The sequence below is a fragment of the Heptranchias perlo genome, chromosome 4 (assembly GCF_035084215.1).
Source record: "Heptranchias perlo isolate sHepPer1 chromosome 4, sHepPer1.hap1, whole genome shotgun sequence".
Taxonomy (NCBI): domain Eukaryota; kingdom Metazoa; phylum Chordata; class Chondrichthyes; order Hexanchiformes; family Hexanchidae; genus Heptranchias; species Heptranchias perlo.
The window spans coordinates 76682662-76709770 of record NC_090328.1 but is presented as its reverse complement, the minus strand read 5'-3'; the positions used below and the strand labels follow the sequence as shown (position 1 = coordinate 76709770).

The following is a 27109-nucleotide window of genomic DNA, read 5'->3' as shown; positions in this document are numbered from 1 at the left end:
AATGTCCCTTGAAATGACCTGTAAACCAACTTTAAAATTCAGTGGATAAGATGTAATTTTGCTGAATAATGTAGTTACTGGCCATTTTTAAATGTGTTTTTTTTCCCCTCCAGATCCATACTCTGTAAAGAGAAATGTTGCACGAACCCTTAATAGCCAAATGGTATATGACTATATCATTCATTGTTTAAGAGCAACGTACAAGTATTTTGCATTGCCTAAGTACAAGCCAGCAAAGTTCAACAAAAGAGACAATGAGAAAGTTGATTCTAAAAGAGCATCTAATATTACAGTAGATGGACAGGAATTGCTTGGTCTTTATGCTTCAAAGACACAGCTATGTAGTACGACATCTGCTATCTCAGCAGGGATTCCTGATGGAGGATGCCCACAATTGCATGATAATGCTTTGTGTAAAGATGGTGAAAATTTATCTTGTGAGGATTCCTATAGAAACCTACAAACAGTACAAGGGTGTGGGAGTGAAGGCTTCACAGAGGAAGAGCTAATATCTGATCTAGATAAAATTGGGATTACTGGAGAAGAGTTTAATGAGGATGATCAACCAGAAGGTGAAGATAAACAAAGTGGTGATGACCTTTTGGAAAGTGGAAACGATGAGGAACTGTTTGATACGTCTGGAGAGCAGAAAGACAGTTCAACAGTTACTGGCAGGATATTAAAGAAAGGCAAATTTGAACAGTCTACAGAAGCGGATAATGAGACCTCGAGTGATGATGAAATGAGCACCTGTGCAAAGCATACAAATTGCTACAGAGATCACATATATTCTGAAAGTCTTTCAGATTCTGAGAGTTTTCTGAATCCTCAGAATATGGAAAGTGATGATTTTGGTTTAGAAGACTCCAATCAACTAGAAGTGAAAGATGAGGAAAACATATTGAATGATGAAGTTAGAGAAAGCTCTGACAGTGCAGACGAATTGCATAATTTCCCTAAAAAGCCAATGCAGCACCACGAAGGGACATTAAGCAGGAATGAAGAGGAAGAGGAGGATGAGGAGGAAGATGATGGTGATGATGATGAGTTGGATCTGAATATCACTCCGCGAATTCACCTGGACAGTCTTACAGCTGAAGAGGAAATTGAGACTATATATACTGAGTCTAGTGAGGAAGATAATCAATCTGATGAGGATGGAATAATTGATGATGAATTGCTGAACTGGAAGGGACATGCACCAGTAAAGTGTCAAAATGATGTGACTTCTCAGCTAGTCAGACATGCTACTGAAAGTGAAGTAACTATAAAGCAGAAACAAGGAGTTCAACCTGATGAAATAAATAAAGAAATTGTTCTCGGGGAAACTGGAACAACCTTGCATGGATATGAATCGCAGAGCAGTGATGACAATATGTTTTATATGTTCAATAAAGCTGTTTTTACAAAGGGCAAGGTAATACCACCTTCAGAAATGTTTTTTTCTGAAACTGATGTTGCATTGAATACATTTGAGTCTTGATCAGAATGGTTAGAGCACGGAAAAAATTACTCTGCATAAACTCATACCATTTGGTTAAGCTAATTGCATTCAACTGCGCATTAGATGGCATTAATTGTATGCAGTATTTATTTGAAGAAAAAATTACTATCACCATTTCTCCTAAATAGGCTTCCATAATTGTATGCAGCTTGTGCAAGCGAGAAGGGCACTTAAAGCATGATTGTCCAGAAGACTTCAAAAAAGTTGACCTCGATCCATTACCACAAATGACACCAAGGTTTTTGAGTGTCCTGGATCAAGTTTGTATCTGGTGTTGCTGTAAGTATAATTTTTTTTTTCTCTCCTTTTAAACTATATTTTCAATATTTTTTTTTAAAAAATCAGATTTCTCATTAAATAAAAATTTAAAATTGTTTTCCTCTGATTTAAACCTGAGCACTATCATTCATAGAGTATTAGCATAATGCTGTATCATCATGCTGTTAATTATTTGGATAAACCCGGGGGGAGGAGATTAATAAACCCGAGGGGTTTGTCTCCATATTCTAATTCACCATTTTAATTTTGTTCGTCAGGAAGATATAAAGCAGAATTTGTCTCTTATCATCTTTCTCTCAAAAAGCAGTCCACTGCAACATATGCTATTTCCCTAATTGAAAAGGTGACATTCCCCCCTCAAAAGCCCAGAAGCGGAATAGATCAGAAAGTTACTATTTGCGAGTATTCACAGAAACCTGCATTCTACCGCCCAGTGACAGGGTACGTCGGTATGCCAATGGGATATGGTTCTAAATTACCATAGTTTCTGTTTTAATGTCATACAGAACAGAATAGTGATACTTGTACGCAATCATTTAGACAAATTCTTCATTCCTCTAACCGCCCACTCCTACCCCATCTCATTTTCTGGGATTAAAAATACTCTGTGAAAAGCAATTACGTCAACTAATTTTTATTTCCCGTTTTTTAAATGCATTTTCTTAGTCATGTTTTCTATGAAGTAACTGGGAGATGCACATAAACAGCTGATGGTAATTTTTCCCATTTTTTAAAAATTAAATTTTTTGTTTTCTTCCCTCTTCGCTTGACACCTTCACAGATGTCTTTATATGATATTGGAATGTCAAATGAAGAGAACCTGTGGTACAAACCTGAACACCACCCTGCACAGGATATCTGCAATGCTGTCTTAGATCATTTGGATTGAAATCATGACTTTTTATATCCATTTTCTAATTGGCCATCTCTTTTTTGTTTGCCAGGAAGATATAATTCTCAAAAATGCAGATTTTTGAACAGAATATTAAAGTTAACACTCTCGCGTCCACTTTATTTTGCAGCACTGTAAAGTAAATGTAGTAGTGCCTCTTAACACAGAGAATCACCTGAAGAACTATTTTTCCTGGCATGTCTAGAGCCAGCAGCGCTAACAGTGACAAATATAAACAATGCTGCTGGCATTGCTCGCCATCATTTTTTGTCACAATTTCAGAAAACAGCAGGTGGTGGAATTTCCTGTGGGGGTGTAATTCGGTAGTTACATCCATTCGTGTGCCCATTTTGCCAATATCAACTTGCGCCTCAATTTCCTGCCAATCACATTAGCCGGAATGTAAAATTCGGTGTTAGCAAGCAGAATTGATCGATGCCAATGGGAAATGTAAAACTCCCACCATTATATTTCTTCTTTAAGTATGCAAATCAAAGTATCAAGCAATCTAACCATCATTCATTCACATTAGGCACAGCATGTTTAAGAACCTGCAATTTTGGAAGCTTTTCAATCTTTAATGTGACTTCTACTGAAGCAATAAAAATGCATTTAAAGAAACAGAAAATAAGGTGCAAGTCTCAGTGAGGATAATTTTTTTTCAAGATCACTTTTTAAAAACCGCAATAAAACACCAGAAAAAAAAAATTGTTTCATTCTGCGTCCAAAATTCTGGGCTTAATTTTACACCCGCTTTCAACCAGTATAATTGCAGGAAAATCTATTGTAGGGCTCTTTAGCATGGGGTGGGGCCATTATAATGAATCAAGATACGTTTGGGGAAATTCAGGCTTACCGTAATTACGTGTGTAACACACTTGCACATGAGTTTGCTCGATCTTTTACGCCAGGTGTTTGCTTTATGCCTCAATTACACACGTCTCCGGGGAGGAAATAGTTTCTCTGCATCAATCCATCTCCCTATCAAATATGTTTATCACTTTCAACATCTCGATTAGATCGCCCCTCAATCTTCTAAACTCAAGAGAATACAAGCCCAGTTTTTGCAACCAGTCCTCATAATTTTACCCTTTATGCCTTGGCATCATTCTCTTGAATCTCTACTGTACTTCCTCCGAGGCCAATATATCCTTCCTGAGCTGCAGTGCCGAAAACTGAATGCAGTACTCCAGATGGTGTCTGACCAAGGCTCTGTACATGAATTACTTCCACCCATTTGTTTGCAGCCCCGTTGTCTATTCCCAGCAACATAATTTGAGTGAATTCCACAGCACACAGATTTCTGCAATATTACAGAACCATTTCTAATAAAGATTTCTGCTGTAAAGATGACCTCTTCGCACCATTAATCAAGCCTTGTTAATTTTAAGTTCTTTACTACTTGTAGCTGATTCCTCGAGGAAATAGAATAGTTCCTTTATGAAATTTTGATGTAAGCTTGTAATACCATTTGTGCCAAAAATGAAACACTTTTGTCGACGATGGATTACAGGGTTATTGATGTTATCTCAATGAAACATACAAAATTCTTACAGGGCTCGACAGGGTAGATGCAAGGAGGATGTTTCCCCTGGCTGGAGAATCTAGAACCAGGGGTCACAGTCTCAGAATAAGTGGTAGGCCATTTAGGACTGAGATGAGGAGAAATTTCTTCAGTCAGATGGTGGTGAAGCTTTGGAATTCTCTACCCCAGAGAGCTGTGAAGGCTCGGTCATTGAGTACATTCAAAACAGAGATTGATAGATTTCTAGATATTAAAGGCATCAAGGGACATGGGGATGGTGCAGGAAAATGGCATTGAGGTAGAAGATCAGCTATGATCTTGTTGAATGGCGGAGCAGGCTTGAGGGGCCGGATGGCCTACTCCTGCTCCTATTTCTTATGTTCTTAAAACTGGTTAATGCATGCTGTTTCTGCAAGTGGCTGAGAACACATATGAAAGTCTGAGACTTAAAATGGAGCAAAAAGAGGTTTTATATGGCCATTATGGGGCTATCCTTAGCACTATTATGTCTAGCCGTGTCCCTGACAGATGTTTGGATAAGTGTTAATTTCTTGAAATCATGGGTTCTTCAAAGTGATTGGAGTAGATTATCGGACATCTCGGAGGTCAAGCCATTCAATTCAACAGCAACAATTTGCAATGGAACTTGGTGCGGGATAGGATATAGGCAGCAGAGTTTTGGATGAGCTAAAGTTTACAGAGGATGGATGACGGCCGGCCAGGAGAGCATTGGAATAGACAAGTCTGGAGGTAACAAAGGCATGGATGGGGGTTTCAGCAGCAGATAAGCTAAGGTAGGGGCAGAGGTGGGTGATCTTATGGAAGGGTAATTAGATTTTCTGTGTGGTGGAGAGATATGGGGTTGGAAGCTCAGACAAGGACCAAATAGGGTACTGAATTGCTGGTTCAGTCTGAGAGGAGAATAAAATTGGTGGCAAAGGCATGGAGTTTGTGGGGGTGGTGGGGGGGAGGAGTTGAAGGCTATAGCTTTGTTCTGTCCAGTGTTTTTAACTAAAGAAAACTGCAGCTCATGCAAGACTGGATCTGACATCACAGAGGCAGTGGAGGAGTCGAAAGAGGTAGTGAAGAGTTGGAGCTGGATTTCATCAGCATACATGTGGAAGCTTGGCCCGATGTCTGCGGATGATGTCACCAAGGTGCAGCATGTGGGTGAGGATGACATTGAAGCCAAGGATAAATCCTTGAGGACTATAGAGGTAATGGTGCGAGGGTGGGAAGAGAAGCCATTTCTGGAGATTGACTGGCTATGATCAGATAGGTAACAGTAGAACCAAGTGAGGGCAGCCCCACCAAGCTAGGCAGCGGGGAAGAGAAACTTTGAGAGGTGGAGGAGAAGGGTGGTGTAGTTGACCGCGTCATTGGTTGGAGAGGGGGAGGGATAATGCACCACAGTTACACAGGATATCGTTTGTGACTTTGGTTATGGCTATTTTGGTGCTGTGGCAGGGGTGAGTAGAGAGATTCAACTATAGAGTTGCGGGAAAGGTGGGCACAGATTTTGGATGTGATGACAGGTTCAAGAGCTTAGGAGAGAAAAGGGAGATTAGAGATGGGGTGGTAATTTGCAAGAACAGAGGGCTCAAAGGTGTTTTTTTTTGTGAGGAGGGGACGATCATGGTTTTGAAAGAGAAAGGGAAGGGGGCTGTGCTTGAGGGGGAACCATTTACAATGTCAATTAGCTTGGGGACCAGGATTAGAAGTTGGGTGGTCAACAGTTTAGTGGGAATGGGGACAAGAGAGCAAGAGGCTGGGCTGCATGGAAAAATAAGCTCAGAAGGGGGCATGTTTGGAGATAGGAGAGATACTAGAGAAAGTCACTTGTTCAGGGCTAGGGCAGCAGGGAGTCCTGGAAGAGGTTTGACTTGATGAGGAAAGGGGAAGCAGCAGAGGCAGCTCATTGGATGATAATATTAGTGATCAAGAAGCCCATGAACTTCTCACATTTGTTGGAGGTGGAGGTGGCGAGGCAGGGGTTTAAGAAGATGGTTGATAATGGAGAAAATTAACCTTGTACAGGATCATCTTGGAGTAGTCGGCAGTTGTGACAGAGGAGAGTGACAGCCCAATAGTGCTTGATGTGGTCCAGCCAGATCTGGTAATGGATGGCTAAACCAGTTGTAAGCCAGATATACTTAAGTCTGCGCCTCTTGGATTTGAAGGAGTGAAGATGGGGGCTTTACAAGGGGAAAGGAAAATTGGAGCGAGTAAAGGTTTTGCTGGGAACAAAGGCATTAAAGGTGGAGGTGAGGGAATGGTTGAGCAGATCGACGGCTGCTTAAGTATTATTGCAAATGGCGGGCCAAAGACTAGGCAGTTGGAACGTGAGGTTCTAGATGACTTGGAGAATTTTTTCCGGGGTGGACGCAGAAGAAAGTGGGGTCGGAAAGTGGTAGGAAGATGTGGGTGCTGAGTGATACAAGCAAGTGGCTGGAGATGGCCTTGTCTATGATCAAGGGAGTAGAGAGGACACAGGAGATGGCAAGATCAAGGTGGTGGCTGTGAATATTGGGAAGGCACGTTTATTTGGAGGAAGTAGTTTAGAGAGGATAGGAGAGCAGTGAGTTCAGAGGAGAGAGGGGAAGGAGAGCTTAGATGATTTAAATCACACAGGATGAGGAGTCGTTCAATGTAAAGCTAAAGGAGAGACAGATATTTCAGTGAGAAAGTAGGGATGGAGCTGGGGAGCAGCCGATAATGATTTTAAAGAAGAGGCAAGAGGGCTTGAACACAGGGTCTAATGCTCGAAGGAGCTAAGGAGTAGGGGGAGAGACCAAGGTGTGATTTTGTGATAAAGGACACATCACCAATGCAGTACTTCTATTGGGGTAGGTGGTAGAAGGTATAGCCAGGCAGGGAGGCTTCAGCAAGGGGCAAGTTGTCACCATACGTAAGCCAAGTTTCAGTCAAAGCCATGATGTCAATGCAATCATCCACAATAAGGTTGTGGATGGCACTGGCCTTGTTGGCAAGAGAACGGACATCCTGGAGGTAAATATGGAGAGGGATGGTGATTGTTGATCCACTAAGTCCAAGGGAGCAGTGGTGGATGAGATGAACGGGACAGGAAGGATGAGCAGGAAGGTCAGCAAACGAGGAAGATAGGGCATTTGGGCCGCTCCTAAGGAGCCAGCAAAGGGCACCTTGATCGGCATTTTGGAGAATGCCGAGAGGCACAGAGGGTAGCTGTGACCTTACTAAAGGGCCAACAGCAGCAGCGTAGTAGTGATGGGTTGGGGTAGAGATTAGGGGGCAAAGTATCCAAGAGGGGAGAAACAAAATGAGGTATGACTGGGTGACAGACACGGGAACAGAGAGAAGAGAAGGGACCGAGAGGGTCAAGAAGAAAAAAAAGAAAGGGAGATAGAAGTAATGGGCTCAGGTCTGGAGAGGCAACCAAAATACGCATGCGAATGGACACAGGGATTTCAGGTTGCATACGCATGGCGCAGAAAAGGAGAGACATATCCTAGTCATAAACAGAAGACAGGGAGGAGACGATGTGAAAAGAATCCCAACGTTAAAGTCTGAGGTCCTGTGGAAGGATATTTCACACTCTGAATATGTAGATTGTCATCTAAAGTCATCAATGACATTTCTTCTATACTGCCACCACATGTCTTTGCAGTCAAATGCAGATTTTATGTAGATGCTTTTGAAGTTCTGGCATGCTGTTTCAATAGATTTGAAATAAAGATAGAAAATACTGGAAATACACAGCAGCTCTGTTAGCTTCTCTAAAGAGAAGAGAGATTAACGTTTTGGACATAGACACTCTAAACAATTACTTGTTTCATTTGGAAATATGTTTAGGTAGCCTTAGGTAGAGGAGTGAGGCTAATTGGATAGCTCTTTTAAAGAGCCAGCACAGGCACGGTGGGCCGAATGACTGCCTCCTGCGCTGTAGCATTCTATGATTCTATCACCAAGCATGTATTGTTAGCAATCTAGCAATTCTTTGTTATTGTCTGGGAGATGAGGAGCCATCAAAATAAGTAAAAACTTATACCAGCCAAGTTATGGTTACCTCATGGGCCAATGTCAAGAGTTATATTAAACTTTCTTGGGTCCTCATGCCTTTACACTGTCAAAAAATGTGTGCTTTATGGTACATTAAGCCAAACTTTGAAAGTCAAATCATAATATGGCTGTTTTCAGTTTTGGCACTGATGTGACATTATCCTAATTGAAGTGGAGGAGAAATGAAGGCTGTTGATTACCCACCTTCAATATGGTTGTCTTTGCATGTAATTTATCCTCCCATTCTACTGTGTCCCTCTAGTTGATTTTGAGTGCTCTGATATATTTTAGTTTCTAATTAACCTCAGGAATATACAGCAATTAGACAAGAATTGAGGCCTTGCATGACACACCAAGTTACACATTTGAGCAACAGAATAGTGCTCTGATGTACCTTAACTTCTAATTGACCTCGGGAACGCACAACAGCTAGATCTTATGGTCTTGCACAGCTCCATTGTTAGTAAAATAATAGTATATGTCAACACTGTAATGTTCCTTTCCTTATAAAACAGCATATCTTCTGACTTGCTGTGTTTAGCGCCATGGAAGACCTGCTATTTTTTTTAAATATTCTTTTGCTATGTAAGCATGATGAACTCTGTGAGCTCCCTCCAATGTAAAGAACTGAGAACTCAGTCTGAGCCTACAACTATAATATAGTATGGGATCAAAGGAAAGATCATGTGACTCTTGGAAATGAGTTCAAGCTGTTTTTATTTTTTTTAAAAAGAGGTGGCCTTTTCCCTAGTTGAGTGTTGGGACTATGTTATGGTATGTGGCAGTTAAACTTCATTTTTAAAAAATGATGGCATCTCTGCAAAGGTAGATAGTCTAACTATATTGGGTTTATAAAGAGAAATCTGCTGTATAGTATATATTTACCTGGTAACCTTGGCAGTTCAAAGATTATAGTCAGAACATTAAATAAATTATGGAAACTAAACATCTTCCCTTTCCAACCCAGATGACTTTTCCCCAGGTCCTCTGGAAATTCAGGCACGCGAACATATTCTGATGAAACTGGAGGCATTTATCAAGAAAGAGCTTGACGGTATGAATACCGTTTGTTTATTTATAGTTATTAATTTGCTAAATGTGTGCATAATAATAGACTGTTTCATCAGATTGAATGATCCAATTAATCTTTCTACATGCTATATTGGAAATAGTTATTAAGAATAAGTCTTTGTGATGACAGACATGCTGGAAGTAATCAGCACTTAGTGTATTGTAAACCTAAAATAATTTTATGAAATGTGGTAACGTCTTTAGAGACATGAGGACTGATTTTTCCTGCCCCCTCTGCCTGGATGCTAAATAGAAGTAACACCCAAAGTCCAGTCCCATGAAGGACTTGGGTTTAAATGGCCCGGGGCAGTCCAGCACAAGACCATCGAATACCTTTCTGTCCTCAGACATTGGGACTAGAATGAAATGCAAACTTCTTGGGGGCATAAAATAAATATAGTAGCCTACTTGTAGATCTTTGGCCTGCCCCTGGTCTCTCTGGCCAACAAGGGTTTGGGGCAGGCTGCAACACCAGCTGTTTCTGGACACGCTTGGGCACCCAGCACGTGTGGCATTCAAAAAGAAGCAGAAGTTTCAGAAACATTCCCCCCCCCCACCCACCACACACACCCCTGCTGAATTAGCACAGCTCTTACTGACCTGTGCCTTTTGCAATCCAGGTCTCTGCTCCTTTTCCTGGCATTTGCACCCATAGAAGGCGAAGTTCTCAGGTGCACGGGCCAGGAAGATCGGCCCACATATTCTTTTCTAAAGCAAGAGTCCTTTTTTTGAATAAGATCTTGAAATTTGCAAGATGAGTGTTCACTGTTTACTTTGAATAGAAAAGTTCTGTTACATTTTGATATTATTTGTTATTGAAGTATATAAGCTGAACTCTACACTGTTTCTTAAAGTAGTACTTGATGTGTTTGCTTACCAACAAAATCCTTAGTGTTCTGAACAATGTGCTGTTGTGGAGAAACGTAGGCTGTAATGCATTTCTTTTACCATCAGAGGAAATCTATTACTTCCTACACTTAGAGAGTGTATACCACAGAAAATGTGCTCAATTTGTTTTATTCATAAAAATAAAAATGCAGCATATTCTCCAAGTTTTTTTAAACACAAACTATCCTTAATAGTTTAATCCTAGGCATGATGCAGTGCAAATAGCAGAAAGAATGGAATTCCTCATGTGGTGATACTTAGTTCAAAAGACTTTTTTTTGCAACTGAAGAAATATTATTTTGAAGAATTCAGTGCAGTTTATTATTTTACAGCTAAAGCAAAACTCTGCTTGTTTGGGTCCTCCAAGAATGGATTTGGTTTTAGGCAAAGTGATCTTGATATCTGTATGACATTTGAAGATCGGGAAACAGCAGAGGTATGATATAATAACTCTGACTTTTAGTAGTTTTCTTTCATTTAAAAAGCATTTGGAGAAGTTTCAAAGTTTATTTTATTGCTTTGTAATATGTACTGAACGTGAAATGTCCCAGTAAAAAGTTCTATCTAATTACCCTTATGGTTATTTCTACCCTTTGAATTGGAACTTTGTCAATCCCTTTCATAATCTTGAACTCCAATTACATCTTCTTGAAGGTTCCTCTTTTCCAAACAGAACAAGCCCATCTTCAGTTTTTCCTCAAAATTGATTACTGATACCCAGAATAATCATTGCTACTCAGCTATGTGCCCTCTCAAAGGCAAAAATATCCTTTCTAAGGTTAGGTGACCAGAATTGTACACAATGTTCTTGATGATTTATGACCAATACATTGTACAGTAATGATATAACTTCTTTTGGTTGTGTTTTATCTCTCTGCTATTGCAACCTGGTGTTTATTGTCACTTTTACTAGAGGCAAACATCCAAAATAACCCCATGATCTCTTTTATGATTGCACACTGTATGACTGTCCATTTAACACATGTTCCCTCTTTTGGTTCCTTGCTCCAATACTAATTATTTTACACTTGTCTACATTTACCTGCACCTGCTAGCCCAATTACCTAAATCTACCTGCCTGAATCTGGTTGCATTTTCTCATTATTTGCTTTCCCTCCTATTTTGGTTTAATCTATAAATTTGGTAACTTTAGAAGTTTTCCTTTTTTTAAAAAAAAGTCTTATTTATTGAACACTTTTTTAATCGTTAATTTTTGGGATGTGGGCGTCGCTGGCAACGCCAGCATTTATTGCCCATCCCTAATTGCCCTTGAGAAGGTAGTGGTGAGCCGCCTTCTTGAACCGCTGCAGTCTATGTGGTGAAGGTTCTCCCACAGTGCTGTTAGATAGGGAGTTCCAGGATTTTGACCCAGTGACGATGAAGGAACGGCGATATGTTTCCAGGTCGGGTTGGTGAAAGACTTGGAGGGGAACGTGCAGGTGGTGGTGTTCCCATGTGCCTGCTGCTCTTGTCCTCCTAGGTGGTAGAGGTCGTGGTTTGGGAGATGCTGTCGAAGAAGCCTTGGCAAGTTGCTGCAGTGCATCCTGTGGATGGTTCACACTGCAGCCACAGTGCGCTGGTGGTGAAGGGAGTGAATGTTTAGGGTGGTGGATGGGGTGCCAATCAAGCGAGCTGCTTTGTCCTGAATGGTGTGGAGCTTCTTGAGTGTTGTTGGAGTTACACTCATCCAGGCAAGTGGAGAGTATTCCATCACACTCCTGACTTGTACCTTGTAGATGGTGGAAAGGCTTTGGGGAGTCAGGAGGTGAGTCACTTGCCACAGAGTACCCAGCCTCTGACCTACTCTTGTAGCCACAATATTTATGTGGCTGGCCCAGTTAAGTTTCTGGTCATGGTGACCCCCAGGATGTTGATGGTGGGGAATGTCAAGGGGAAGTGGTTAGACTCTCTCTTGGAGATGGTCATTGTTTGGTGCGAATGTTACTTGCCACTTATCAGCCCAAGTCTGGATGTTGTCCAGGTCTTGCTGCATGCGGGGCATGGACTGCTTCATCATCTGAGGGGTTGCGAATGGAACTGAACACTGTGCAATAGTCAACGAACATCCCCATTTCTGACCTTATGATGGAGGGAAGGTCATTGATGAAGCAGCTGAAGATGGTTGGGTCTAGGATACTGCCCTGAGGAACTCCTGCAGCAATGTCCTGGGGCTGAGATGATTGGCCTCCAACAATCACTACCATCTTCCTTTGTGCTAGGTCTGATTCCCATTGACTTCAATTTTACTAGGGCTCCTTGGTGCCACACTTGGTCAAATGCTGCCTTGATGTCAAGGGCAGTTACTCTCACCTCACCTCTGGAATTCAGTTCTTTTGTCCATGTTTGGACCAAGGCTGTAATGAGGTCTGGAGCCGAGTGGTCCTGGCGGAACCCAAACTGAGCATTGGTGAGTAAGTGCCGCTTGATAGCACTGTCGACGACACCATCCATCGCTTTGCTGACGATTGAGAGTAGACTGATGAGGCGGTAATTGGCCGGATTGGATTTGTCCTGCTTTACCCTCATTATGTGACTCTACTTTAGCTGTTAATCCCTAATGTGGAACCTTTTTGAAAATCTATAACAATCCCTGTATACCATGTCAGTAATATTTATGAAAAACAGCAGATAAGGATGAAAGGGAAAAAAAGTAACATTTTTCTTTACATATCTTGCAGGGAATAAACTGCATCAAGATTATTGAGGATTTGGCAAGAGTGCTCAGAAAGCATACAGGTATTGCATAGCTCAGTTACTATCAATTAAAATCCTGTTTTTAAAAAGAATATTGTACTCTTCAAGGTGAGAGATGTCAGTGCTGAAGAATGCAACACCTTTTATTTCAGGACCAATCACTCCAGATCAGATATAGCACAGCCAGACGCAGAGCAAAACTACCTCCACTCTGCCTCAAAAAATCCATCAACCCCAACCTCAGAGCTATTTTGGAGTGGACCAGTGGAGTGACACTGGGCTAATGCAGTGCCACCAGGAGTGAAACATTGCTACATTTGCCCCCCTAGGAGGTCACCTCTAATATACTAACACACAAATGGTCCACCCAAACTAATATGTGCAAAATAAAAACTAATTCCTAATCTTTGTTTCTTTAATAATACAATTAATATTCTGCGGTGGCCATTGGTCATGGAAGGCTTCAAGCATACAGAGCTACCCGGGCCCACACAAGGCTGCGAAAAAGAGGAAACCCCAACCTCAGAAGAGCACCCCTAACTAGATTTTTCCATTTCTCACATCATCCATCTTTTGGCCTGGTAAAAAGCTAGTGTCTAACCCACTGTGCCACCCAGAAAATCTTGTCTTTTTTAAACATAGTTGAGATAGAACTAAATAAGGTTTTGGCTACATCTTTTCCCTGTTTAGGACCTGAATTATACTTTCTTCTCTGACTGTTAAAGCTTAGAATTAAAACTACCTGTAATTAAACTTAGTCCAATCATCTTCAATGAATATAAATTCATGGCAACAACTTAAGTATAATTTGTCCAAAAAATGGCTGAACCTTGTCAGAGAAACAAAGTGATGGATCTTGTCTCCTCAACTTCACAGCTATGATAATCATCTGTAGCCATCTACCAGCTCCCATGTCTTCCTCCCCCAGTCTCCGCTCTTGCTTTCTGTCTCCAAATAAGTGTGACTTGGCTTAACTTCAACTTACCTGCAGTTTTAAGTATCATCCTGTTCCTGTCCGTATCATCTCCTTGGAGAATTGCTGCCTTTGCCATCGGTGAGACTTGAACACGTCGTTCCACTGGCTCCCAAATTGGAACTGCTCTTTTGGTGGCTTCTCTCACTCTGGCTGGTGCTGCTCCCCTGGCTTCTGTACATGAATGACTACTCTGTTTCCTCTTCTGCCTTCCAGACCTTTCCTGGGTCTTTGCACACTTAGGGATACTGGACAATCTATGCTTTGAACAGCAATAGCTATCAATGCCAACCTCAGACTCTTCTCACCAGTTGGCTACCTTCTCACCAGTTGGCTACCATCTCACCTGCATCCACGGTTCCAGCCTCTGAAGTTCTTTTTTGCCTCACAGCAAATCACAGGATATCAGCACCTCTGCTGCCAGGCTCCATCTAAGCTGCTCTGTTGGTTTTCTTGGGCTAAACTTCACTAGCCCCTGTGCAGAACTCAATTTCATTTCCCCCCCCCCCCCCCCCCCCGCAGTGTGCCAGTGTGGTAATGCCCACTACCATGCTGCTGTGCTGGCCCATGGGCTATGCTCTACTGCAGTATGGGTTATGGGCTAGAACCTACTCGTTTTCTGGGCTTCACTTTGTTGGTCTCCTGGATCAAACTCTACTCCTCCACTGGAGTGGATCAAACTCCAATGGTTTCCTAGATCAAACTGTGCTCTTATACTCACTTCTGGACCAATCTCCACTCTGCTGACTGGACCTTCCTCTGCTCCTCCAGCTTTTGGCCCATCCTCACATTCCTGCAATGGCTTCTTGATCTAACAGTGATCTTTCAACAAACTCCTGACCTTGTCTTTACACCACACTGCTCTGAACTTTCACTCCACTACTTGCCTTCAAACTTACCCTTTCCTATGTTGCTTCTTGCTCTGAGGCGTCCCAATCAAGTTAGGCCCACAAGATAGTGGACACATTACCTCCTTGCATCAGCCCTTACTCAACAAATCTTGCTTGCCATGCCTCGCTCTCTGGCATTGATCCATTTACTTTAAGGTCTCCCTCTCTATCTACTCATGTGTATGTTGGCTACTATTCAGGACCCCAGCCCACCAACCCCCACTGTTTTTTGGACCACTTGATCCTGCTCTGCTTTTTCCTTATCTTTATTTCCTCTAGTCATGCCTGCATCCACCTCCCTCTTTCTCCCAGCATCATTTCCCTCTTGATTCCTCTCCCTGTGTGGCACAGTTTCCCAGCATACCATCTTTCATGCTATTGGCCCATACCCAAACCCCTCTTGAACAAGCCCAGGTCTCCCTCTGCTTTTCCCTTGGTATTCTCCTGAACCCGTGTTTCCGGCTGACCTAGATCATAGCAGTAAATTCAATGTATTTTGTACGAATAATTTTTGATAAGTGAGAATTTCTTTTGATCAATTGATGTCTTCGTAGACATAAACTAATCACTATGTTTAAGAGTCTCCAATACAAGCTACTGAGAAATCTATACCCACCTGTAGGATCTATTTTTGTCCAGTATGGAGTGCACACTGTCTTCACAAAGGTACACATCTCGGTTACCCAAGTCGACAGAGCTTTGGTGCATATAGGCAGAGTCCAGGCATAAGGGCCTCCAAAGTGTACTCGGGGGCCACCACTATAGTTTAGCCTGCTAAAGGCACACAGCTTACCAGAGCAGCGCACTGGTAAGCTTCACACAGCTTGTCCAGCTAGGATCATCCTACTCGTGAGGTTGACCATCATGGTTACAGCCCCCCAGCCACAGATTCTTTCAGTGAGCCAGACTCATTGGTCAGTGAAGGTTCTGAAGAGCCTTTCCAAAAATATTGACTTGTCTCCACATACTGACTGACCTGCTGTATGCTTTTCTTTCAGATTTCCAGCATTTGTAGTTTTTTGATTTTTATCGTTAATGACCATAATTGCTAACACAGGACTGTTTGCGTTTTTGAGATTGTAACTTCTAATTTTAAAATGTAACCCTAGGCTTAAAGAGCATTCTGCCCATTACAACAGCAAAAGTTCCAATCGTTAAATTTTTCCATGTAAGAAGTGGCCTTGAGGGAGACATTAGTTTGTATAACACTCTGGTAAGAAACAAAACATTTTAATTAGATGCAATATTAATCAATACTGTTCAGTAGGCCTTTAAAGAATTAAATATTTGATTTCAAGGCCAGCTCTTTTTGTACATCTGATTTTGTTATCTGCTAAAGCCAGTGAAAATAATATACTAAGTTTGTATTTTTGACCCAATTTTACCATTGTGCAATTGTTTATTTAGGATAACAACCTACTTTGCACAATTGCTTCAGTGTTTTCTACATAAATATGAATGTACATTTTTAATTGATTGCAGTCTGGTTAATTTGATTCAACAAAACAAATCTATGTTCTTTCTGCAGGCCTTGCATAACACTGGATTGTTGGCCGCTTACGCAGCAATTGACCCCAGAGTGAAATACATAGGATATACTATGAAGGTTTTTGCCAAGGTAACTGTACTTTTGCATTTTATATCAGAATTGAGAAACATTTTATGCGTGTGTATTTTTAGAGATGGAGGTTTGAGGCTGTTTATCATTTGACATATTTGGGCTTTGAAGGCTTAGAAGTAGTCATCTTCTAGCTTAATCCTGTTCTGTGCATATATTTTAGTACAACACTGATTAAAAAATAATAGTGTGATCTATGGAACTGTATTGCTGATATATTTTCTCGGAGCTTGTCAAGTTAAACTGCATTTTGACTTGTTTTGATTTTTTTTGGAGTCAAAAACATCAGATACTAGAAATTTGTTTCATTTTGAACAGGTGTGCGATATTGGAGATGCATCCAGAGGCAGCCTTTCCTCATATGCATACACCCTAATGGCACTTTACTTCCTACAGCAAAGGAAGCCACCTGTAATTCCTGTCCTTCAAGAGGTATGCAAGAACTAACAAAGATCCTCATTAGAAGTACACACTTGCTTAAACTTATTTTTTAACTCCAAATCCTTGCATAGGAAAACATGTTGCTTTGTTTAGAGCAAGTTGTCACTAATATTTCAATTGTCTGGACATCTGCTGAATTTTTATACATCAAAACAATGCTGACTTGTATGGTTAACTGGAATAAGGTATATGCACAGTGTGTTTAAGATACAGATAATATTGCTTTACAGTTTGTATTTTCTAAATTAGATAAAAGTCTCATCAAATTCACTGTTCATGAAAAGTTAAGAGATCAGTTCTTGTTTTGTATGAGAGTGGAATTTGTTTTGTAGAATTACCACAATTTCTTTTTCAATGATTTTCAGATATACAATGGGACAAAAAAGCCAGAACTATTCATTGATGGTTGGAATGTTTATTACTTTGATAAATTGGATGAACTGGTAAGTTAGCTTGAACAGTTGAGGTTATTTTTAAACAGAGTATCTTTAGTTTCTTCTCTTCAGTCAGTTTTATTCAATAATAAGTTTTTGGTGGAACTTGTTGCTAAGATCATCTTCAAAGAAAGCATTGTATGGCTGATTGTAAAACTAATGCAGTCCTTTCAAAATTTATGATTGTAGAAAAACAAATGGCCAGACTATGGAAAGAATAAAGAGTCTGTGGGAGAATTGTGGCTAGGACTTCTCAGATTCTACACAGAGGAGTTTGATTTTAAAGAGCATGTTATCAGCATCAGGCGAAAGGCTCTACTCACAACCTTCAAGAAGCAGTGGACATCTAAGTATATTGTTATAGAAGGTAAGTTTGGCTAAAATGATCCAGTGTCACTTATGTGGTTCAATTTGTTTTTATATATTTTTTTAAAGAGGTGTTCTTGTGCTTTCTGTATGTGTCCGAGAGGGTTGAGGGGGCACACCAAGTGCCCATACCCTCACAGAATTACGGCATGTATGTGTGATGGGGGGATTTTAATTACCCAGTTGTTCAGTAGTCTGATTAAGGACAGCAAAGTGTTGAGAGAGACAAGCTGAAATAGTTGTGGATGTTATTAATTGTTTTTTTCATGCAGCATATTAGAGAGAATACTAGAGAACATCAGTTACTCGATTTGATTTTTTAGCAGTGATTTGGAAATGGTAGTGGACCTCTTTGTGGAGGAACACATGGGCAACAGTTATCATATTATCAGATTAGAGTCAGTTAGCCAAGTTACTGCTGCAGATAATTTAATGTAGGGTTACACTCTGAAGGTGGTGGAGTAGGAGAAAGACTTAGAGGTGATTGTTCATGAAACACTAAAGGTGTCGTGTCCCTCTTTTTCACATGTAATACTGTTCCCTCAGTGGTGACTATTTTTGATGTGTACAGTTTCTTTAAACTGATTTTTTTGACAAGTATTGACCAGTGTTGCACGGTTGTAGAGAGGGTAAATTGGATATTAGGATGTTTATCAAAGACACTGAAATACAAAACCAGTAATACAGTACATCCTGTTTATAAGACACTTGTGTGGCCACATCTTGAGTACTGTGCCCAATTTTGGTCTCAAATTGTAGTGGATGTTGAGGCCCTAGCCAAGGCTCAGAGGAGGGCCACCAGATTAATACCATGTCTTGGAGCACTTAATTATCAGAACAGAAACTGGAGCTTATTTCATTCGAGAAATGTAGACTTCAGGGAGACATGATTGAGGTCTTTAATATGATGAAGGAAATAGATTCTGTTCAATTAGTTAGGTTATTTGAGCTAGTGAGGGTAGGACTAGGACGGGTAGTAAGAGGAGGGGTGGGACCAATTAGGGACCAAAAAGATCTACATATGGAGGCAGAGGGCATGGCTGAGTTATTAAATGAGTACTTTACATTTGTCTTTACCAAGAAAGACGATGCTGCCAAAATCACAATAAAAGAGGAGATAATTGAGATACTGGATGGGGTGAAAATTGATAGAGGAGGTACTAGAAAGGCTGGCTGTATTTAAAGTAGATAAGTCATGTGGTCCAGATGGGATGCATCCTAGGTTGCTGAGGGAACTAAGGGTGGAAATTGCAGAGGTGCTGGCCATAATCTTCCAATCCTTCTTAGATACAGGGGTGGTGCCAGAGGACTGGAGAATTGCATATGTTACACCCTTGTTCAAAAAAGGGTGTAAGGATAAACCCGGCAACTACAGGCCAGTCGTTCAACCTCTTTGATGGGGAAGCTTTTAGAATCGATAATCCGGGACAAAATTAATAGTCACTTGGACAAGTGTGGATTAATAAAGGAAAGCCAGCATGGATTTGTTAAAGGCAAATCGTGTTTAACTAACTTGATTGAGTTTTTTGATGAGGTAACAGAGAGGGTTGATGAGGACAATGCAGTTGATGTTGTGTATGTGGACTTTCAAAAGGCATTTGATAAAGTGCCACACAATAGGCTTGTCATCAATATTGAAGCCCATGAAATAAAAGGGGCAGTAGCAGCATGGATATGAGATTGGCTAAGTGACAGGAAACAGAGAGTAGTGATGAACGGTTATTTTTCAGATTGGAGGAAGGTATACAGTGGTGTTCCCCAAGGGTCGGTACTAGAACTGCTGCTTTTTCTGATATGTTAATGACCTGGACTTGGGTGTAGTAGGCACAATTTCAAAATTTGCAGATGACACAAAACTTGGAAGTGTAGTGAACAGTGAGGAGGATAGCAATAGACTTCAAGAGGGCATACATAGGCTGGTGGAATGGGCGGACACATGGCAGATGAAATTTAATACAGAGAAGTGCGCAGTGATACGTTTTGGCAGGAAGAATGAGGAGAGGCAATATAAACTAAATGGTACAATTCTAAAGGGGGTGCAGGAACAGAGAGACCTGGGGGTATTTGTTAACAAATCTTTGAAGGTGGCAGGACAGGTTGAGAAAGCGGATCAAAAAGCTTACAGGATCCTGGGCTTTATAAATAGAGGCATATAGTACAAAAGCAAGGCAGTTATGTTGAACCTTTATAAAACACTGGTTCAACCACAAATGGAGTATTGTGTCCAATTCTGGGCACCGCACTTTAGGAAGGATGTGAAGGCCTTAGAGAGGGTGCAGAAAAGATTTACTAGAATGGTTCCAGGGATGAGTAACTTCAGATAAGTGGATAGACTCGAGAAGCTGGGGTTGTTCTCTTTAGAGCAGAGAAGGTTGAGAGGCGATTTGATAAAAGTGTTCAAAATCATGAAGGATTGAGATAAAGTAAATAAAGAGAAACTGTTCCCATTGGCAGAAGGGTCAAGAACCAGAGGACACAGATATAAGGTGATTGGCAAAAGAACCAAAGGCGACATGAGGAAAAACTTTTTTACGCAGCGAGTAGTTATGATCTGGAATGCATTGCCTGAAAGGGTGGTGGATGCAAATTCAATCGTGGCTGTCAAAAAGAAATTGAATAAATATTTGAAGGGCAAAAATGTGCAGGGCTACTGAGAAAGAGCAGGGGAATGGGACTAACTGGATTGCTCTTACAAAGAGCTGGCACAGGCTCAATGGGCCCCATGGCCGCTTCCTGTGCTGTTAAGATTCTATAATAAAGAAAAAAAGTTAGTTAGGCATTCAGAAGTATGGACCTCCTGAAGTAGATTGAATCATAGAATGGTTACAGCACAGAAGGAGGCCATTCAGCTCATCAAGCCCGTGCCGGATTGTCAGAAGGTATAGTGTCGACTCAGTACAGGCCTTCAAAAGGGAGCTGGATCAGTTCCTGTAAGTAGAAGACAACTTGAGTTATATAAACTAGGTGGGCCAAGAGTAATTAGTATATTTTTTGCACTGTCTTCTGGAGCTTGCCTGATTTCCTTCAATGATTGGAGAGGACTTTTCCAGAATTGTTTCCCAAATTGGCCTTTTTTCTGATTTTTTTTTTCCTCTTCCAGGAAGGAGGGTAGGTTAAAGGTGCGCATATGCTCCACCGTGTCTGGGTGGAACTGGCTGTATGGCCTTTACTTGTCCCTCTTTTTCATATGTAATACTGTTCCCTCAGTAGGGCAATTAGGGATGGGCAATAAATGCCGGCCTTGCCAGCGACGCCCACATCCCGTGAACGAATAAAAAAAAAAGTAGTGACTACTTTTGATTGTGTACAGTTTCTTTAAAGAGATTTTTTTGACAAATATTGGCAAATACACTTTGAATCTTCAAATGGTTTTAAACCTAGATTTTGTTTTAAGTATAAACAAAAAGTTTTCTCAAAATGTAATCAAAAGATTTTGTTTCAAATAGATCCATTTGACCTGAACCATAACCTTGGAGCAGGATTGTCCAGAAAGAGTAAGTTGCATTTTGCCTCCTATTAAGTGGTTTTCAGTATTAGGTATGTGGTTCTGATTTATAGATGGTTGCTCTTTGTTTTTCCAGTGACAAATTTTATCATGAAAGCTTTCATCAATGGGAGAAAAGTTTTTGGAACTCCAATTAAATTGGTCCCAATGGAATATCCCACAATAATGGTATGTTGTGTATTTCTGTCCCAAAATTCAAGTATATACTTTACATTCTCAACATTAATTCTGCTTCTGTTACATTAAAGTAATTTACTCACCTTGTGACATCTTTGCCTGGCAGTAGGCAAGAAAAAAAGCTAATCTTTCTATATAAACAAATGGCATAATTGGTTGTCCTTTTATTTTCGTAAAAGGGAGAAAATCATTCCTTAATTATAGGAGTAATGTGTTTCTTTTTAAATAAGGATGTTTGTACTATAATCTCCCATCCCCAGGAGATACCTTTTTTTAAAAATCCTCTGATTCAATTCTAACAAAATATGTATTGCTAGTACCATAAGAAATGTAAGAATTTGTAGGCCGTTAGAGCCCAACAAGTCTGTCCCTTTTTAATGATCAACCTGGCTTACAAAACTTGTCATCATATCCCTTATTTCTCCATAAATATAATTTTTTGTCTCTTAATATACTATCTGATTCAGTGGCCTTCCTTGGTAACCTATTGCACAAATCTTTTAGACATTCAAACAAAACATTCTGCCTCCCTACTTATTTCTAACATCCTAATTTTTAATTAGTGCCATCTGGTATGCCACCAGTCCTTTCGCCATTGAGCAGCGAGAGACCAGTGAAGTGCAAAAGGCCAAGAGAGTGTGGAGTTTAGCCTCAGCAAGAGTTCAGCCTTAGAGGGAGCTCAGCCTTGAGGTACAGTTGGCCTAAAATGATAAGGGGTTAAATTACTAAGTTGTCGTGTTTAATTTTATTGAATTTTTAAGAGAAAACAGTTTAGTTTAATATTGGAGAACAGCTGAAGCAATATCTGAGAGGTCATGGATGCTTTGTGGCCCACGATGACCACACACTTTGGAAGTGTCCCTTACTGCTTGCACTCAAGCTTAAGGTATCCGAGCTTGAAAAGCAGTTGCCACCACTCCATCACTTACAGGAGGCTGAAAAGTTCCTGGATATGATCACCACGCAAGCGGTGAGTTAATTAGGAAGGAAAGTGGATGACCATCCATCAGATAGAAAGAGGAGGCAGGAGACAATGCAGGGATCTCCGGAGCATGTTGAATTGACATAGGTATATAGTACTGAATATCTGTGATCATGACAACTCCGAGGAGGCAAACCACAGTGCTGTGTAGCAAGTGGTTGCCAAAGAGGGGCGAATGCACTGTAGAAACTCAGTAATAAAAAGGCTGCCATAGTTATGGGAACAAATTGGTGCTTTTCTAGTCTCGGCTGAGAATTCCAAATGGGGTGTTTTCTCTCAGGTGTCGGGTTAAGGGATATTATGGAGCAGGTGCAAAAAGTTTGGAGAGGGAAAGAGAACAACCAGAAGATGTAGTTCATGTTGGAACCAATGACACTGAAAGGAATAGAATTAAGGTCCTGCAAAGTGAGTTTCAGGAATTAGGGGATAGATTAAAGAGTAGGAGCTCAAGGGTAATAATCTCAGAGTTATTTTCAGTGCTCCATGCTAGTCAGTACAGGAATAATGGTAACAAAGGTAAAAGTGTGACTGCAGACATAGTGCAGACAAGTTCAGATTCCTGGACACTGGAACCAGTTCTGGGGCAGGAGTGGTCTGTACAGGATGGATGGATTTCACCTGAACAGGGCTGGGACCAATGTCCTTGCTGGTAATGCTGTGGGAGATGGTTAACTAATATAGCAGTGGGAGGGAAAAAGCAAGATGAGGAAACAGCAATGAAAGCAAAAGGAGCAAGTGGGATAGGAAGATAATGAAAACAGTTCAGAAGGAAGAATTTTAACAAGTAAGATAATCAAAAATTGGAATCAGGATTGAGTGGTATATATTTGAATGCAAATAGCATTCAAAACAAAATTGGAGAGTCAGAAGCATTAGTAACCATGGAGGAGTATGCTCAGTAGCTAGAACAGAGACATGACTCTGTTTGGACATGGGTACAAACTTAATATTCCAGGTTATAACATTTCAAGGAGAGATAAGAAAGATAAAAGGATGTGGTGAAGCAGCATTAATAAAGGATTCTTTCGCAGTGCTTGACCACACAAATGTTCTCGGGAGTTTTTAAAATTTGTTCTCTGGATATAAATGCTGCTGGGAAGGCCAGATTTAATTGATCACTCCTAATTGCCCTGAGAAGATAAAGGTGGACAGTCTCCTTAAAAAGCTACAGTCTTTGTGATGATGCTGCTCCCACAATGTTGTTAGCTTGGGAATGCCAGGTTATTGGCCCAGCGACTATGAAGGAACAGCGATGTATGTCCAAGTAAGGATGGTGGAGTCAAATGAACAACCCTCCAGTGGCTGGAGTCATAACTAACCTACAGGAAAATGGTTGTGGTTATCAGAGGCCAATCATCACAGCCCTAGATGACCTCCAAAATGTTAATCGTGGGAGACTCGACGATTGTGGTGCAGCTGAAGGTCAATGGTAGAGAGCTGAGCTATCTCTTGTTCAAGATAGACATTACCTTATGTGGTGCAAATGTTACCTGCCACTTGTCATCTCCAGCCTAATGTTAGCCAGGTCTGCTATGGGCTGCTTCATTATTAGAAGGGTTGTGAATGGAGCTAGACACTATGAAATCATCAGCAAACAGCCCTACTCCTGATCATATGATGAAGGGATGGCTACTAATGAAGCAGCTGAGTTTTGTTGGGCCAACAATGCTGCCCTGAAGAACGTCAGCAACGATGTCCTAGGGCTGTGATGATCGGCCTCCGATAACCACAACCATTTTCCTGTGTGTCAGGTATGACTCCAGTGGAAAGTTTTTCCTTTAACTCCATTGATCTGAGTTTTGATAGGATTCCATGGTGCCATACTCGATCTATTTATTGCCTTAATATTGAGGGCAGTTATTCTTGTCTGTCCTCTGGCATTGAACTCTGTCATGATGTGGAGATGCCGGTGATGGACTGGGGTTGACAATTGTAAACAATTTTACAACACCAAGTTATAGTCCAGCAATTTTATTTTAAATTCACAAGCTTTCGGAGGCTTCCCCCTTCCTCAGGTGAACGATGTGAAATGAAGTCCTCGAAATGAAATCGCATTTCATTTCGAGGACTTCATTTCACATCGTTCACCTGAGGAAGGGGGAAGCCTCCGAAAGCTTGTGAATTTAAAATAAAATTGCTGGACTATAACTTGGTGTTGTAAAATTGTTTACAATTGAACTCTGTGTCCATGCCTGGATCAAGGCTTTGATGAGGTCTGGAGCTGAGTGGTTCTGCTGGCACCCAAACTGATTATCATTCAGCAGGTTATTGGTGAATAGGTGTTGCTTGATGGCACAATTGCTGACTTCTTCCATCACTTTGATGATTGGGAGCAGGCTGACACAGTGGTAATTGTCCAGGTTAGCTTTGTCCTGTTTTTTGTGGATTGGTCGTTATTGTACAGATAATTAAATTTACTCTTGATAATCAATTTATTTTACATGGGATTGAAGTAAGCTTATGGGTTTGTAGTTGCCTGTATCTGTTTTGTCACCCTTTTTGAATATGGGCAACAAGTTAATCTGTTTCATCTATTGGCACCTATCCGGTGTCCAGTGACTCCCTCATAATTGCCCTAGAAAAGTCAGTTGGCCCATTGTAATCGTACAATCAGAAAGATATTAGTTTTCTCTCCCTACCCCCCCATATCTTACTTAAATGATTCCAGGGCTTTCACCTCCATTGTTCTACCCAAAAGTCCATTCCATGGATTGATCATTCTTTGTGTGAAGAACAAATTCTTGACAGGCACAGATTTGCCTCCTCTTAAGTTTGAATCTATTTCCCTTGGCCTAATCTGAGCTGATGGTTTCATAAACATATCCAGTATAACTCCTCAATCTCTGTAATGGTCAGTAAGTTGTATTACTATTCCAATAAACAGATATTCCTCTTTTGGGTTCCTGTACTAGTTATTTCAGATTAATCCACATTGGATTGTATATGCATCTGTTGGCCCATTTACTTTTACAAAAAATATGAATCATTCTGAATCTAGTTGCATTGTTCTTAATAATATGCTTTGTCCTCTATTTTGGTATCACCTGCAAACTTGAAGATTTTGCTTACCCTTGTTCATTGATATTAAAAATAGTAAGACCAAACCATCGGGTGTACCGTGCTCATAAACTTGAAAGGTCTCATTTGTGCCTCCTCTCTGTTCCCTGTCTTTAAGACAATTTTGCAACTAGTACTATACTCCACTTTCATGACTTTTTGCTTTAGCTATTAATTGCTGATGTGGAACTTTGTCCAAAGTTTTTGGAAAATTAAGTATATAGTATTAACTGCTTTTCCCCTGTCCATAATGTGAATAAATCTCAGGGAAAAACTCCACAGGTTAGTTAAACATGATCTTTCTTTCCTGAGTCATAGGAACGTAGGAACAGGAGTAGGCCATTCAGCCCCACGTGCCTGCTCTGCCATTTGATAAGATCATGGCTGATCTGTGATCTAACTCCATATACCTGCCTTTGGCCCATATCCCTTAATACCTTTGGTTGCCAAAAAGCTACCTCACATTTAAATTTGGCAATTGAGCTAGTATCAATTGCCGTTTGCAGAACAGAGTTCCAAACTTCTACCACCCTTTGTGTGAAGAAATGTTTTCTAATCTCACTCCTGAAATGTCTGGCTCTAATTTTTAGATGGTGCCCCCTACTCCTAGAATCCCCAACCAGCGGAAATAGCTTCTCTCTGTCCACCCCATCTGTTCCCCTTAATATCTTATAAACTTCAATCAGATCACCCCTTAACCTTCTAAACTCTAGAGAATACAACCCCAATTTGTGTAATCTCTCCTCGTAACTTAACCCTTGAAGTCCGGGTATCATTCTAGTAAACCTACGCTGCACTCCCTCCAAGGCCAATATGTCCTTCCGAAGGTGCGGTGCCCGGAACTGCTCACAGTACTCCAGGTGCGGTCTAACCAGGGTTTTGTATAGGGCTGCAGCATAACTTCTACCCCCTTGTACTCTAGTCCTCTAGATATAAAGGCCAGCATTCCATTAGCCTTCTTGATTATTTTCTGCACCTGTTCATGACACTTCAATTATCTATGTACCTGAACCCCAAAGTCCCTTTGGACATCCCCTGTTTTTAACTTTTTACCATTTAGAAAGTACCCTGTTCTATCCTTTTTTGATCCAAAGTGGATGACCTCACATTTGCCTACATTGAATTCCATTTGCCACAGTTTTGCCCATTCACCTAATCTATCACTCTCGCTTTGTAATTTTATGTTTTCATTTACACTGCTTACAATGCCACCAATCTTTGTGTCATCGGCAAACTTAGATATGAGACTTTCTATGCCTTCATCTAAGTCGTTAATAAATATTGTGAATAATTGAGGCCCCAAGACAGATCCCTGCGGGACTCCACAAGTCACATCCTGCCAACGTGAGTTCCTACCCATTATCCCTACTCTGTTGCCTTTTGCTCAGCCAACTTCCTAACCAAATCCGTACTTTTCCCTCGATTCCATGGGCTTCTATCTCTTATGTGGAACTTTATCAAATGCCTTCTGGAAGTTCATATAAATAACATCCATTGACATTCCCCTGTCCACTACTTTAGTCACCTCCTCAAAAAATTCAATCAGGTTTGTCAGGCACGACCTACCTTTCACAAATCCATGCTGGCTCTCTCTGATTAACTGAAAATTTTCGAGGTGTTCAGTCACTCTATCCTTAATTATAGACTCCAGCATTTTCCCCACAACAGATGTTAGGCTAACTGGTCTATAATTCCCTGGTTTCCCTCTCTCTCCTTCCTTAAAAAGCGGAGTGACATGTGCAATTTTCCAATCTAGAGGGATAGTTCCTGAATCT

The 27109-nt window shown here is 40.8% G+C and overlaps 1 protein-coding gene across 1 annotated transcript in view; it reads left to right on the top strand.

Annotated features, from left to right (window-relative positions):
- Positions 1 to 27109, top strand: part of LOC137321038 (terminal uridylyltransferase 7-like) — a 111484-nt gene that overhangs the window by 64081 nt on the left and 20294 nt on the right. Inside the window, exons 13-24 of the mRNA XM_067983178.1 lie at positions 114 to 1417; positions 1633 to 1783; positions 9206 to 9292; positions 10530 to 10633; positions 12876 to 12933; positions 15864 to 15967; positions 16283 to 16372; positions 16691 to 16804; positions 17179 to 17256; positions 17437 to 17614; positions 21060 to 21107; positions 21195 to 21286. Of these exons, the coding sequence (XP_067839279.1) occupies positions 114 to 1417; positions 1633 to 1783; positions 9206 to 9292; positions 10530 to 10633; positions 12876 to 12933; positions 15864 to 15967; positions 16283 to 16372; positions 16691 to 16804; positions 17179 to 17256; positions 17437 to 17614; positions 21060 to 21107; positions 21195 to 21286 (2408 nt within the window). The remainder of the gene's footprint in view (positions 1 to 113; positions 1418 to 1632; positions 1784 to 9205; positions 9293 to 10529; positions 10634 to 12875; positions 12934 to 15863; positions 15968 to 16282; positions 16373 to 16690; positions 16805 to 17178; positions 17257 to 17436; positions 17615 to 21059; positions 21108 to 21194; positions 21287 to 27109) is intronic.